Source organism: Podarcis liolepis (genome assembly GCF_965112155.1).
Source record: "Podarcis liolepis genome assembly, chromosome: 8".
NCBI lineage: Eukaryota > Metazoa > Chordata > Lepidosauria > Squamata > Lacertidae > Podarcis > Podarcis liolepis.
Genome location: NC_139560.1, coordinates 49,949,389 through 49,964,767, shown reverse-complemented (window position 1 = coordinate 49,964,767; position 15,379 = coordinate 49,949,389). Strand labels below are relative to the sequence as shown.

The 15,379-nt window shown below is 41.6% G+C and overlaps 1 protein-coding gene across 1 annotated transcript; it reads right to left on the bottom strand.

Moving 5' to 3' along the window:
• Nucleotides 1-391: 391 nt before the first annotated feature.
• On the bottom strand, nt 392-8,194 carry TUBB6 (tubulin beta 6 class V). Its single transcript, XM_083518765.1, has 4 exons — nt 7,941-8,194; nt 7,003-7,111; nt 3,165-3,275; nt 392-1,780 (listed from the first exon to the last, which is right to left on the bottom strand). Exons 1-4 carry the CDS (start codon nt 7,995-7,997, stop codon nt 717-719), a joined length of 1,341 nt encoding a protein of 446 aa, XP_083374891.1. The 5' UTR covers nt 7,998-8,194; the 3' UTR covers nt 392-716.
• Between the last annotated feature and the right edge of the window lie 7,185 nt (nt 8,195-15,379).

Below are 15,379 nucleotides of genomic sequence, written 5' to 3'. Positions count from 1 at the left end.
ATACAACCCCTGCCTCTGCTGCAGAGGATTCTGGCAAGTTTTGGAAGGCTCACACTTGATTCACACAGAGCACTTGTTCAGCCTTTTGGTTCAGAATCACCCTGTGTGAACTGACAGTACTTGTGAAAGGCACAGGAGTGAGAAAAGTTATGTGTGGGCCAACTCAATATTTTAAATGAATGGAGAAGTAGAACACTTCTTATTGATTCAACACAGAATGTGTGATGCAGACGCAAAGCTTTTTCAACCCCAGTGAAGGACACGGATTCTATCATAAAATTGTGTGAGGCTTGACATTATCCCAGCTACTAGTAAAGAAATGATGGGGGTTTTTTAGTCTTTAAATGTCCATGTTTGGGCATTCATTTATATGCATTTAATATACGAAATATTAGATTTTTTCCATTCCTTTTATTAACAGAGTTTGTTCCCAGCAACTCAATACTATATACTTAGTACAGAATAGCACTCAAAAGCCTCACTAACACTGCAAAACACATTTACTTTGATGATGCAAGTCCTGCTGGTATCAACACTCACTTTCAAGTAACTGTGCTTAAGATTGCAGCCTAAGGTGATTTTTCTGATTCACAGTTTGAGGAAAACAATATAGTCCTGAAAAATAAGTCTGTTATATTCTTTACTATCCTGGAAAAGATTAGAACTAGAGCTAGCTATTCAGACTTAATAATTTTTAGAACAGCATTTGATAGACTTCATTCATTAATTTCTTCCTCCTCGTCTTCAAAAATTTCCTCTCCATCATTTGCTGTAGCTTCTTGGTACTGCTGATACTCGGACACGAGGTCATTCATGTTGCTCTCTGCTTCTGTGAATTCCATCTCGTCCATTCCTTCTCCTGTAAACCAGTGAAGAAAAGCTTTTCTCCTGAACATGGCTGAGAATTGCTCTGAGATTCTTTTGAAGAGCTCTTGGATAGCTGTGCTGTTGCCGATGAAGGTAGAGGCCATCTTGAGGCCACGGGGTGCGATATCACAAACAGCCACTTTGACGTTATTTGGGATCCATTCCACAAAGTAGCTGCTGTTCTTGTTCTGGATGGCCAGCATCTGTTCATCAACTTCTTTCATGGACATGGGACCTCGGAAGACTGTAGCTACTGTCAAATACCGTCCATGTCTTGGGTCGCAAGCTGCCATCATATTTTTGGCATCAAACATCTGTTGCGTCAGTTCCGGGACTGTGAGAGCCCGGTATTGTTGGCTCCCTCGGGCAGTCAGTGGAGCAAATCCTGGCATAAAGAAGTGTAGGCGTGGGAATGGGACCATATTCACTGCCAGCTTACGCAGATCTGCATTTAGCTGACCAGGAAAACGCAACGATGTCGTTACCCCGCTCATTGTAGCGGACACCAAGTGGTTCAGATCTCCGTATGTTGGAGTGGTAAGCTTCAGAGTGCGGAAGCAAATATCATACAAGGCTTCGTTATCAATACAGTAGGTTTCGTCTGTATTTTCAACCAGTTGGTGGACTGAGAGTGTGGCGTTATATGGTTCCACAACAGTGTCAGAGACTTTAGGAGATGGCATGACACTGAATGTATTCATTATCCGATCAGGATATTCCTCTCGGATTTTGCTGATCAGTAGTGTTCCCATCCCAGAACCTGTTCCTCCTCCAAGAGAATGAGTGAGCTGAAATCCCTGCAAGCAATCACAGTGTTCACATTCTTTTCTTACTATATCAAGCACTGAATCTACCAGCTCTGCTCCTTCCGTATAATGTCCTTTGGCCCAGTTATTTCCAGCTCCTGTTTGTCCTGAGGTAACACAACAAAAGGGGAAGAGGTAAATAGGTTTACAACTCATGAAATAATAAGGAACTTCAAAATATTCCTATTTATCCACTGTATGCATTTAAGCATAGACTTTGTGAGAAACCTTTAAATAGAGTTACACTGAGAGCTCATTCAACTGCCAAATGTGTCCAAAATGTCCAAAACATTCCACATGTTCCTCAAGTACATAGTGGCATGATGGCACGACAGAAGTAACATAAAATGCTGCACTGTTTTGACTACAGTGGAACCTCGTGTTATGGACAGGATCCATTCCAGAGGCCCATTCGTAACACGGAACTGACGCAAGCCAAAGCGCCGCGTCTGCGCACGCACAGGGCCCGATTTAGCCTTCTGCGCATGTGCAAGCAGTGAAACCCAGAAGTAACCCGTTCCAGCACTTCCAGGTTGCCGCAGGATGCAACATGAAAACACATAAACTGAAGCAGACACAACATGAGGTATGACTACATTTAAAACCAAGGTGTTGCTTTCAGCATGTCCAAAAGCACTCCATAAATCTGTAATTATTTATACAGACATTTTTAATAAAAAAATATTATTTACAAAAGAGAATACCTCATAGACCCACACTTTAACTGGACCACTTATTTTCCAATCACAGATAAACTTAGTCTGTGCATCCCTCATTCTCCTCTCCTTGCACTTTTTAAAGACCGACACATATGACTCTCTAAATTTACAATTTAGAGCCCACTACTTCATTTTTGTAAAAGATTTCAGTAAAGTCACATAGAAATGCACTGGCAATCTGCCTATAACTTGTGGGTGACGTGCCCTTTTCTGACTTAGAGAAAGACATTGGCCCAAACTGCCTGTAAACAAGGGTTACCTCAGAATGGGGAACTGTGACACTCCAGATGTTTTGGGGCTTTAATTCCCATCAGCCTAAACCAGCATGGCCAATGAAGCAGGAATGATGAGTTCAACAACATCTGAGAAGTCACAGTTTTCCCACCCCAATTTACGTTTTCCTTCTTGTTTTCATCATCTGTTAGAAGGAAAGCAGCAGTGCTTGCAATAGGTTACCTGACCCAATGGGGATGAGAGACAGAAAGGCAACATAGTCTTCCCTTGCTTATTCCTTCTTAAGTCACCACCTACAGATTGTTTTCCTCAGGCTTTACTTGCTTCCTCTCCCCCCTCCCATCAGTCAGTATTAGACCTTTTTGTTAACCTCATGGCTCCATAAAGGCCATATGAGCTTGTACCCAGAACGGTTCGTTTGCCAGGAGTAATAGGTTTCTATTTATTTCTGCAGTTTGCTGCAATATATACTCCAAACTCCAACATAATCTACTTGATAAGTTTAGCCAGCATTTGTAACAGACAATCATATACATACCAAAGATGAAATTATCAGGCCGAAAGAGTTGTCCAAATGGACCAGACCGCACACTGTCCATGGTTCCAGGCTCCAAGTCCACCAAGATTGCTCTGGGCACATATTTCTGAGCTATAAGAAAAATGAAATGCATCTTGCTTTGGGATTTAATTTATTACAATTGCTTGCCACATCTTTATGGCGTACACATACATAAATATAATTATTTATCACTGTGTTTCTAGTAGATCAGTTTAATGTATACCTCTACTTCCCCACAAATGTTTGGGGAAATATAACATAATGTCCCTTATTGTGACCATTGGCATGACCCTTTTCCTTTATTGTCAAAGTCTTTATTACCAGCTGATCTTGTTTACATTCACCACATGAAATTTGCTTAGTTGTTTTGGTGACAGAGGATGCTCTTTACATTCTGTACAATGCAGCAACTTTACAAGCCCCTGGATCACTTTCTTCACACACACACCCCACCCGTAATCCCTTGTTTGCATATCATATTAAAGTTCTTAGCAAGTTTATAGGTACCTGAATATAACTGTACAAGCTGGTGCTATTTTTGAAACAAAACAATAGAAAACATGAGCCCACAATCTAGAGAGGAAGAAGTACACATGCAGAGGAAACATGGAGATTAGTACTGGGACAACAAATTAAAAACTGAAATGAAAGGACATGTAATAAAGGACACTGGTTGTAAACATATCCTGAGGCAGGGATGGGGATCCACTGGCCCTACAGATGTTGTGGGATTCCTACTCCAATCGGCTCAACCAGAATAGCCAATAGTCAGGGGTAACTGAAGCCATTATAAATACATTTGTTAGGAAAACAACATTAAAAGTAATTAATTTTGTTCTGCTAGGTAGAAAATTGTACATATGGGAACAGGAAAACACTATCATGCTTCCATTAGCAATGGGCAGTACTTGGAAGTATATCCCACTGTGTTCAATGGGGCTTGTTCCCGAATATATATGGTTGGGAGTCACACTACAGAGAAGTGATGAAGAATCAGTAGCCCTCTAGATATTGCTGGACTACAACTCCCCTTATCCCTGGCCACTGTCTATGCTTGCTAAGGCAAATAAGGAGCTATAGTTCAGTCATATCCACGGGGCGAAGGGCGGGTCAAGGGTTTCCCTTGCCTGTATTAGCCCTTTGCTTCCCTACTTATGTCAACCCCTAAAGTTACTCTAGCAAGCATAGCTGAGTTTCTGTGACTCTTTTAAACAACTACAGTGGTACCTCGGGTTACAGACGCTTTAGGTTATAGATGCCGCTAACCCAGAAATAGTACCTCGGGTTAAGAACTTTGCTTCAGGATGAGAACAGAAATTGCGCAGCAGCGGCGCGGTGGCAGCGGACGGCCCCATTAGCTAAAGTGGTATCCTCAGGTTAAGAACAGTTTCAGGTTAAGAACGGACCTCTGGAACAAATTAAGTTCTTAACCAGAGGTACCACTGCAGATGTAAAGAGGAGGGATAGCCCCACTGTTATCTCTTATACCAGGCCCCACCATGACTGGAAAGTTGCTTTCTCCCTTCCTATCTGCTAACAATGCTGCGAACTGCGGTGGGATTAGAACAGATAAATATAACAGGCACTATGTAGCACGGATCAGCCAGAAATGGAAGGAGGGGAGGTGGCAGGCCAACCCAACCAAAAGTGTTGGAAGTCTTTAGTCGAAAGAGAATGAACCACCCAGTCTGGAATGCATCCAGAACAAACGCTTAACATGCTCGTATTTGTAAAGAATGGCAGGATTTTATGCTATTGGGCTGGGACAATGGTTCCTGGCATTTAGGGAACTGCTGTTAGTGAATCACGGCTTAGCTGGTGCTGCAAACTTTGTCCTCCATGAACTTTCCTGAATCAAAAGGCAAAAGTGCTTGGAACTCGTTAAGTTAAAGGTTGGAGATGAACAGGATCATTTCCTCACTATAACCCTTGTAACAAGCAGTCTTTAAATTGAGCAAGGGCTCAGATGTTCAGTACCAAGGCTTATCCTTTGGAAAGTGAAGAAGATTTAAGTTCTGGTTATATACATGTGGAAAAGATCTTTCATTTTATATGAGAAGGTGCTTCCACACCAGGCATTTACTCTGGATTTTTTGCATTTCTTTTATTTCTAACCTCACTGCTGCTGTTATTTTCCTCTACAGTTCTTTGTTTCTATACCTGCCAATGGATGCATCTTACAAAATGAACTATAGTCGGTTAAGGCTTACACCATAGTAAATTCATTAGTTTTTGTTGCTTTTTACAGGGCATCTGTGTGATGTTATCATGAAATCATTGTCCTGTGTTTTCCCCATAGTTCTTCCACCATTTGTCAAATATCGAAAACCTACTTTAAAAAACATAAAACAGAGCAGTACCGCAATATCTGCAGGTGTAGATTGCCCTAGTGTTATGATTCTGTATTATTTTAAAAAGAGGTCTACGTTTGACACGTGCAGTGTGCACATATCAGGCACTTGAGCCTGATATGCATCTATACTTTAGCACATCTTCACTATTAAGCTTTATAGTCAGCAGCATCAGTGCTTATATGAAAGAAGTGTTTTCGTGCAAATTAAGAAGTTAGTTTTTTAAAATGCTGCCTTTCCTGTCAACGCCATTTCAGAAGCATGTTCTGCTAAGTTAGTTGCACAAGTGTGCGTGAATTAAACAATGTTACTGTATACTGAAGAATTTCACATTTTTATTTTTAAAAGCCATGCTGCTAAAATGACATGCTCAATTGAACTTTCCATTCACCCCACCCACGCAGTTATGTTATGCCCAGTAGTGTAGATGGAACACAGCTAGATAGACCACTCAGAGCACCATATCCTCCAATGTGTAGAAAGTCGTTAGCAATTCCACATGTAGGATTCAGCAGAAGAACAGTGAACTATAGTACTAAACACCACCAATCTGAAAGCACCTTGAGTGACTAATCACCTCATCCTTCATATCTGGGACCGAAGTGGGAAGCAAAGTGTTTTAAGTAATGGGCTCTTCTCTCTTTACAAATTAACTATCTACAGCGAGACTTAGAACCAGATAATCTACACAGGTTTCTGTGGGACAGGGGAAAGCTTTCCCATGAATGCGGAACCTGAAGGTCTCTTCAAAACAGAAGACTGCAATACTCTGGGCACAAATACAAAGCAATGAGGTCAGCCCTTCAGCATACAGCTAGCAAAGGGAGGATCATGGTGAAACTGATGTCACCTTAAGCTGCTTGTGTTTCTACTCTGTGCAAGAAAATAAAAAGCCACGAAATTAGCATATCTTTTATTCTACTTTGGTGGGGAGGGGAGTGCAGTACAGTACAGCACACTGAGACTGTCCTCCGGCCCACTAAAAATCTAGTTACCCTTTCCTCCTATTCTTTATGGGATTCCACTCCAGTTTGCTCAAAGAACTTTCAAGTCAATCTTTGCAAATCTTCCATTTGTTTTTAAAGTTTCTTTTCAAATTTTGAAATAAAATACGTTGAATTATGTGTCCAAGTACCAATTTTTTGTGTTTCTGTGCCATGTGTGGGAAACCTCTGGCCTGCCAGATGTTAATGAATACAGTTCCGATCATCCCTGGCCATTGGTAAAGCTTGCTGGGGATGCTGGGAGCTGTAGTTCACACACTCTTTCTAAGTTAACTCCCTCTTATTGCCAACAAAGTAAGCAGTGAGCATAGAACTGTAACAGTTGAGGTTGAACAACACATACACACACGCTTAATGAAGTACATGGAGGAAACTGAGCAACCTCTTTGCTTTCTTCATTGCTTCTCCTCCCATAAGGAGATCACATTATGCTTAGCCCTTGGACAACAATGGTACACTTACAGGATGATTCATTGTAGTAGACATTGATCCTCTCCAGCTGCAACGGTGAGTCACCAACGTAGCCTCCAGCTGGGTCGATACCATGTTCATCACTGATCACTTCCCAAAACTTTTGAGCGGAAAAGGAAAAGAAAAGTGAGACAAACTCTCTGAGAAGATGGTCATCATCATAGCTCCCCCCCCCAAAAAAACACACTCTGTGTATGCGTGTTTTCCTTATTCTTTATCTCTGCCACAAATTGCAAGTCATCGAAACCCACCCATCCTTGGCAGGGACAGAACAGGCCTCTGAGGCATGTGTTGAAGCAACAGCTGCCGAATTCTTGGCATGTTTGAAGGCTGCTCCTCTGAGCCCCTCCCTGCTCTAGGCTTGAACAGCAGAGAAAATATAGGGAGGGTTGTGGGGGGGGGGGGATAAGGTCAAAAGCTAGGCAGATTCACATCAAGATTTCAAACCACAGAGAAAACGGATAAAATCTCCAGCAGCATGGATTCTAGCTTGGGTTAATTCCCCTCACCCCCACCCCGCTGCTGCCTCAGGGTTTTTTTTCTCCCTTGGTTTCTGTTTTTCCCCAGAACCTTTTATGGTCAACGTGGAAGAGATGAGCTATTTAGTTCCCGTTTTGGTGGTTTTCCACTCTGTAGCCTATGTGAGCACGCACAAAATTAGAATCCGAGTTTGCTACAGAACAAGAAACTTCTCCCCAAAACAAGTGAAACTCTTAGGAGAAAAAAATTGTTTATCACTTTCTTCCTAAATTCTTAAGGCACTAATGAATTAAACATACTTTTCCAAAAGTATCTTATTTTGCAGGTGGGTGTGTGAAGAAAGAGGGTCCCAATAGCACAAAACAGAAAATCCTACTGTACCACGAGGATTTACAACTGGAACCACCAGGTGCTAAATACAACTTAGTAATAATAATAATTCCCCTTACCTTGGTTCCAATTTGGTTTCCACACTGGCCTGCCTGGATATGAACTATTTCCCTCATGCTGATATTTTACAAGCTCCTGATCAGTCTGCTTCTGTTTCTGCTTCTGCTTCTCTCTTTCTCTCTTCCTGACTCTACTTTGTAGAGTTCAGCTATGCACAATGTCCTTGCCTCAGTTAACGTTTTATTGGCTCCCGGTCTGTGATTCACCCTCCCTGCTCTGCTCACTCTGCAACTTCACAGAAGAATGAGGAGGAAGGGAAAAATGCAGCAGCAACTGGCTCTGCCCCCCTGCCCAGCCTTCTCTGGGACTGTGTCTATATATGAATGACATTTCACTCCATTCTTTCAAAGCACTTCAACATTTTGAGCAGACTGCAAGTCTCTGTGTTTTTAAGTTGCCTCATGCGTTATTATCCTCTAACTTTTGTAAGACTTATGCCAAGCCAAAGGCCACTAGCTGTATCATGCTGTCTCCAAATAATTGACAGGGCTTCATTAATGGTTCCTGAAAATCCAAACTGAGGAGGAACAGATTAATATAAATTCAGGAATCAACATCTAAGGTCACTAGTATAAATCCTGAAAAAGGACAATTGTGAAGTCTCTCAACCTGGATTAAGTACTTCCAAATAATCTGTAATGCATCTATTCCCCATCACCCCATTCCCTTTCTTCAGGTGCCACCACCATTCTAAGCAATATTGGTATATATATATTTTGGGGGGGCACCTTGTTTATGAAATTGTCTCTCAAGGGACATTGCTGGAAGAACCAAAGTTGGAAGTTAGCATCTGGCACCCTTAGGCAACTATTGGGCCTCGGTGCCCTGGAATAGCTCATCACTGACCTCTGCCCTAAGTCCCACTACCCCTCGGTTTAAAATTAATTTTCCAACCCAGTGCATTAAACAGTACAAGAAGGCTGGGTCTAGCTGCAGTTTTCATGTCTGTCTATGCTCCTGATGTAGCTTCAATCTGGGGCATTGTGGGAAATTCAAACAGCAGCTAGACGTAGCCACTCACTGCTGTTGTTACTGCAGCCCATTGTCCCAGAGCCTGTCAAGAGAGGTGAGGGCCTATCAGAGGGCACTTTGCTCTCAGACCAGGAGCTGGCCCTGGGTGACAGATCTATTCAAAACTCTCACCGTAGACTTTTTGGATTTAGGCTGTTGTGATATAGTTGGTGCTTGCTCTTGCTTCTATGTGTCTTTTGTGAGCAATTTTTAAAGTGTTGTTATGTATAGCTAGTTTGATTACTGTATTTACTGTATTAATATTTTTTTATTTAAATTAGCCCCTTGGTGCTCCTGAAGGCGAAAAGGAAGAGTAATCAAGCAATCAAAATTTGGTAAACTTTTGCTGTGAGGGGAGAGAAACTCTGTGGTTGCCATTAGGGTTGACTTTACCTGTGTGGCCCCACTGTGTGGCCTAGTACCTTTTGTATGGAAGGTGCTGCCAGAACAACAACTGTGAAGGTTGAGAGCCTTCAGAAAGGAATTGTTTCCAAAGGAAGAGCTGGAGGGGGAGAGAAATTCTATGGCTGCCAACAGAGGGTGACTGGTTTCACCTGTGTGACCCTGCTTTCCAGGCCTAAGAGCCTTTATAAGGGAGTTATAAAGTCCACAGACAGAGCAGTGGGAAAATGAACAGGAGAATCAATAAAAATCAGGCAGATAGGATATTTGATAATTAATTGTTGCTGGGACTGGCTAGATGTTTGTTTCTTCTAAACACAACAACACTATTGCTCTCTGGCGTTGTCTCTTATGGATGATGCCACTGTAAAGCAGTGATTAGCCAAATACCGGCCTTCAGGTATTTTTGAATTCTCACCCTTGGCTGTTCTCTATGCTAGCTGGGGTTGATGGGAGTTGGAGTCTAAGAACATTTGGCTACCCCTAATAAGCATTAATTAATTAATAATATTATTAATACCTAATAAGGGACACAGGTGGCGCTGTGGGTTAGGCCACGGAGCCTAGGGCTTGCTGATCAGAAGGTCCTTCTGATTCAGAAGGTCGGTGGTTCGAATCCCCGCGATGGGGTGAGCTCTCGCTTGGTCCCAGCTCCTGCCAACCTAGCAGTTCGAAAGCATGTCAAAGTGCAAGTAGATAAATAGGTACCACTCTGGCGGGAAGATAAACGGCGTTTCCGTGCGCTGCTCTGGTTCGCAAGAAGCGGCTTAGTCATGCTGGCCACATGACCCGGAAGCTGTACGCTGGCTCCCTCGGCCCATAGAGCGAGATGAGCGCCGCAACCCCAGAGTCGGTCACGACTGGACCTAATGGTCAGGGGTACCTTTACCTTTACCTAATAAGCTATCCTCAAGAGAGAGACCTTGTTTTCTCTTGCATGTTTAGCCCAAATTTCATTATGTCCCAAAGCACCAGGGAGTTATTGGCATAAGTGGTTTTTAATGGATGTAAATCTTTGTCCTCATCCCACCTGAGTTATTGCTACTAATGCTATAGAAATTACCGCACATAGCCAGTGATATGGGATTTTAGACTCAGTTACTAAGAAAAAGCTCCTGGCTGCTCTGTTTCTAGTGGACAAGTGTCCACATCATAAAAAAAATTATGAGTCATGCTGCTATGTGAAATGGCCCTTACTTTATACTTTGGTATGGTCTAAGTGCAATGGACACTATTCCAAGCAGCTGGAATCCAAGTCATGCCCACCTGCTAGGGTGGGCCCGAAACAGCTTCGTCTAGGAGAGTATTGTGAGAAGAGCTGGAAGCAACAGTTTTGTATTTGGCTGGCAGAAAGATTACTCAAATTTGGGAGAGAGGAGAATCAGTGTTGAAGTCCTACCTATTTCAAAGTGAATTTTTAAGTCAATGAAACTTAACTTTGAATTGATGTCTCAGACGATCTCTACTCTAATATGAATGCCTTTTTTAAACTTCATATGATTAGGGAAGGACAAGCACTGAAAAATATACTGGTTGACACCCTTAATTTCAATAAGATCATAGTCTTAAGACATAAGGATGTGCACTACAGGCTTTGTAAGATGTAATTTAAACACTGAAGACCGAGGTATACATAATGAAGAAATGGAGGCAAATTGATGGTGCACTTGTACAGTACAGAAAAAAAGTTCAGTGGTAAATTTGTTCAGTACCCAAGACACAGTCACCTAATTCCAAGCAGCCTATGTATGATATTAAGAAGAAGAAATGGAAAATTCTACTTACTGCTCTGGAAAAACACTACTGCAGTACTTCCCCAATTTGTTTGTCATGAGATCTGTTTTGTTAAGCCTTTTCCTGCTTTTCAGGAAATATGTTAACATTCTGTGTAGGGTTTTTCTTTGGAGCATTTATATTAGCTGGCAGAGTCTGTCACGGCCTGTCAAGAAAGAAACTTAGATGGTGGGAAAGAGACTGGTCTAAGCAATCTCCACTAGCCCACCACAACTAATGGAGGAAATATATAAAAGGTAGCCATGCTGCTATCATTGCACAGAAATCACTGAGAAGGCAGCTGCACATTTTGTCTCATTATTCTCTTTCAATGGGCTTAGAGACTTACTTAAAAAATAAAAATAATAAAGCCAAAGTCTTGCCCAAGGTCACCATGGGAAGCCTTCATGGGCACCATAGTGACCTATGATCTAACTAATCATCACTAGCTCATATGTATCTGGCACCATGAACAGCCCAATTCAGCCTACTACTCTGAGGCCTCTTGACGTTTTATTTGCTTAGATTCTACCCACAGAGGGAATGGTTCAATTCCGGACAATCCCAACTAGAATAAGGATAAACAGGGCAACAGAAGCTATAGCTCTACAGCTCCAGCAGCCAATTACAAGAAGAAGTATATGGTATTGTAAAAACACAGTAGTAATACCATGCCCCTACCGCACAGTCCCTCTCTCAAACAAGACTGCTCTGTGTTGACCATGTATAAACATGGCCTTTCAGCAGACGACACAAAGAGTGTGGCAAAACTTCATACAGAGTGGAATTGTCACATAGATGCATGTGATTTATTTTTGAAACTTTTCCCTTAGTGAGCAAACCATTTGTTACACACAAATTAAAACTGTTAGCTATGTTACCATACCCATGATTTAAGAACATATGAATGCTGAGAATGTAAAGAGGTCAGTATGGCCTCTGTTCATCCAGAGCCCACCCCACAGGCCGCCCACGTTGAAAAAAAATCAATCTATCTCAAGGCCCATTTGTTAAACAGTGTGTGCAAAACATGGGATTACATTACATATCATTTGCTCAACATAATATATTGCATTGAGAAAGGAGAGTAAAGGCACTTTTGTAATCTCTGTGCTGGCAGCATTTAAAGACGTGCAGTTTGCACTGCAAAATCTCTGCTGCCCTTACTCCAGCTTCATGTGAAATTTAACATGAAAAATAAAAAAATAAGCTACTAATATAACTCTGATCTTCTGCAATATAAATAAAATACTTTGTTAGGTTTTAAACATCTATTGACACTGTTAAAGGATTGAAATAAATGTCTGCTTGTAAGTTTTAGTATGTAACTGGTTGTTGTTTTTTTGTTGTGTAGGGAAAGCAACAGGTCTCATCACCAGCTGACCATGTGAGCGAACTTGAAAACAGAGTTTATCCTTGGATCAGAAGGCAGTCAGAGCTATTGGGCCTACATAGTTTCCTCAGAGGCCAGATCAATCCTGGGTATATAGGTATGTACCAGTAACCAGTTAGGAGCAGAAGCAAATTAAGACTTCATTCTTGGGAAGCACCTGACGAACTGTTAAGGACTGCTCCTGCCATGTCTTATTAGGTAGAAAAATGCTAGGCAAAGGTGAAAAATCAATGGCAAAACTATGACATCACAATATAGTATCAAGGGTCCCAGAGACAAGCATATAGAATAATGATGAAAATCCAGAGCAAGCCAGAGCAAATTCTCACACCAGCCAGAATTCATTAACAGCATCTCTGAAGTATTGTATCAGTGCTCACACATTAGAGACACCAGAACACTGCTATTCCTTGAATGGGATAACCATCCAGGGTTGTTGTTATTGTCATGCAACTATGGGTGACTGCTTTTTGGCAGTGGTCTGATTCCATAGATGTTTTTGTGTATTGTTGACATCCAAAATGCATTTAACAACAAACTGATATTATTCAAGGAAGAAAGGGTAGCAGAGTCATTCAGAAATGTTAATATTAGTAAAAAGTAAAATAATAGTTACTCATTTCAGGATTTTTTACACTGCTTAACACTCAAAATTTCTAAGCAGTGTGCATAACATGTTTCTTAAAAGTATGAAGAACAATTAAAATTTCACCATAGAAACAGAAACATACATAAAATGCCCATTTTCTATTTCAATCTTTGTCAAGTTGAGCAATGGGGGGGCCTATTTAATCTCAGTTGAGAGGGAGTTCCACAGGATTAGAGCCACAATACTGACTGAATGGCTTCTGGAAGTTACAAACTGTGCATCTGAACCATGTTTTATTGTGTTTTTAATATTTTGTGGGGAGTGGCCCAGAGCAGCTGGGGCAGGGTTATAAGGAATCAGGCGTACCTTAAGTTATTACGGACCCAAGTTGTAAGGGCCTTGTTAATTAATACAAGAACCTTGAACCTAGTCTGTTAACAAATGAGTAAGCATTGCAAGCTTTTAACCACTAGTTTTAAGTGCTGGCAGTAGCCTGTCTCCATCAGCAGTCTAGCTGCAGCATTTTGCGCCGGCTGGAGCTTCTGAACCACGCACAAAGGTTGCCTCTTGCACAGAACATTTCAATAATCCAGTCTAGAGGTTACCAGTGCATGAATCAACGTGGCCAGGCTGTCCCACTCCAAGAATGGCTGTAGTTGGCATACCAGCTGTAGCTGTAGAAGCGCACTCCTAGCCGCAGAGGCTGCCCAAACCTCAGTGAACTATGACATCTTCAATTCCTCACCCACCCCCATGAAATGTTGCAACATGGCACAAACATCAGAGACACAGAAACTCTCATTTACAGTCAAGGACGAAACATTTCTGCACCCTTTATTCAACACAACTATCAACAAATGGTCCCTCTAATTAGTTTTGCACCATGATGAAAGGTGTAATTTTTCACAGTTGCAAACATACCCAATGTGCAATGAGCGAGGGAGGGAGGAAGAAAGAAAGAACTATGTGCAAACGAAACTAACTTAACTAGCAACGTGGCCAGCTAAACTGCCTCGCCACAACCATCAAGAAACACATTTTTTAGCATGTAAAGCTAAGCAGATGCCAATAAAGCAGTTGAGAAGCACAAGGTGGCTAAAAGTGCCACTTTTTATTGGATAAAAGAGTCTGTCAGCTTTGAGGTTCCCAAATCAGGTCTTAAGGCTGAATGAAGGAATTTTAAAGTACTATAATTTATAGCTTGCAAAAGCAGGCAAGCAAGCAGCAATCAAAATCCTATTAATAGTCTTCTTGGGCAGTTCTAACAGCTAAGCATATCCATGAGTATGGATCAATAGGTGAGAAAGGGTGCTTTCAGACAGGAGTTTATCATGGCATTGGTGCTGCTTATGCACATGTTTTTCAAAGAGTCCATATGATGTAGTTGTCATCAAAATGCCAGTCTACTTTGTTGACATGTAATCCAGATTTCTCCTTAATTCAGAAAACTTGGTAAGTAAAAATAACCTGCTATACCTCCACTGTCATAGCTGATGTGGAAGCACATTTTGGGGTGGGCTCGATTGTCATGGTTGTGGTGATGTTTCATGGGTGATATCTATCACCACACTCATTTCCTCTTCACCAAAGTGCAAATGAGCAATTTCGTTTCCAGCAGCCAGCAAATGAGCAATTTCGTTTCCAGCAAATGATAGAAGTGTGCCTATTTCATGTGATGGATGAACTTTGGGTCTAATCACCTTCATCCCAGGGGGGAAATGTATCCAAAGTGGACCCTCCTCTGCTCCTCCCCCCCAATCAGTTCAAAAGTTGCTCTGCTACCCTTTTAGTTTTAAGCATCAATAGTCTGGTTCCACCCCAGTTCAAGTAGAGCCCTTTCCATTTGTACAGCCCTGACTTGTCCCAAAATGTTCCCCAGTGCCTAACAAATCCAAACCCCTCCTCTCAACACCATTGCCTTATCCAAACATTCACACACTGAAACTACAAAGCTGTCTAGTTGCTCCTGAATGTGGAACTGGTAGTATTTCAAAGAAGGCTACCATGGCTTTCAGCATTCTATCTAGCAACCTAATTGTTACTTACGTTGTTGTTGTTGGATGAACACTTTTAGCATTATACATGTTTCCATTGATCTTTTCAATTCTTGGAAGTTGCTTTGAGACTCTTGCAAAAAGCAACAAACACATTTAAAATAATAATTATATGCCAATATTTCAATAACACCAAACATATAATTTGAAGAGTTAAGGGGGATAGAGACAATATATTTAGCAGAAATAGTTAAATGCAAGATCTCAATGTATACA

Coding starts and splice junctions, on each gene's coding strand:
- TUBB6 (XM_083518765.1), bottom strand. CDS start 7,997: ATGAGGGAAATAGTTCATATCCAGGCAGGCCAGTGTGGAAACCAAATT. Junction 3,276..7,002: donor CTACTACAATGAATCATCCT/GTAAGTGTACCA, acceptor TTTTTCTTATAG/CTCAGAAATATGTGCCCAGA. Junction 1,781..3,164: donor GCCTGATAATTTCATCTTTG/GTATGTATATGA, acceptor GTGTTACCTCAG/GACAAACAGGAGCTGGAAAT.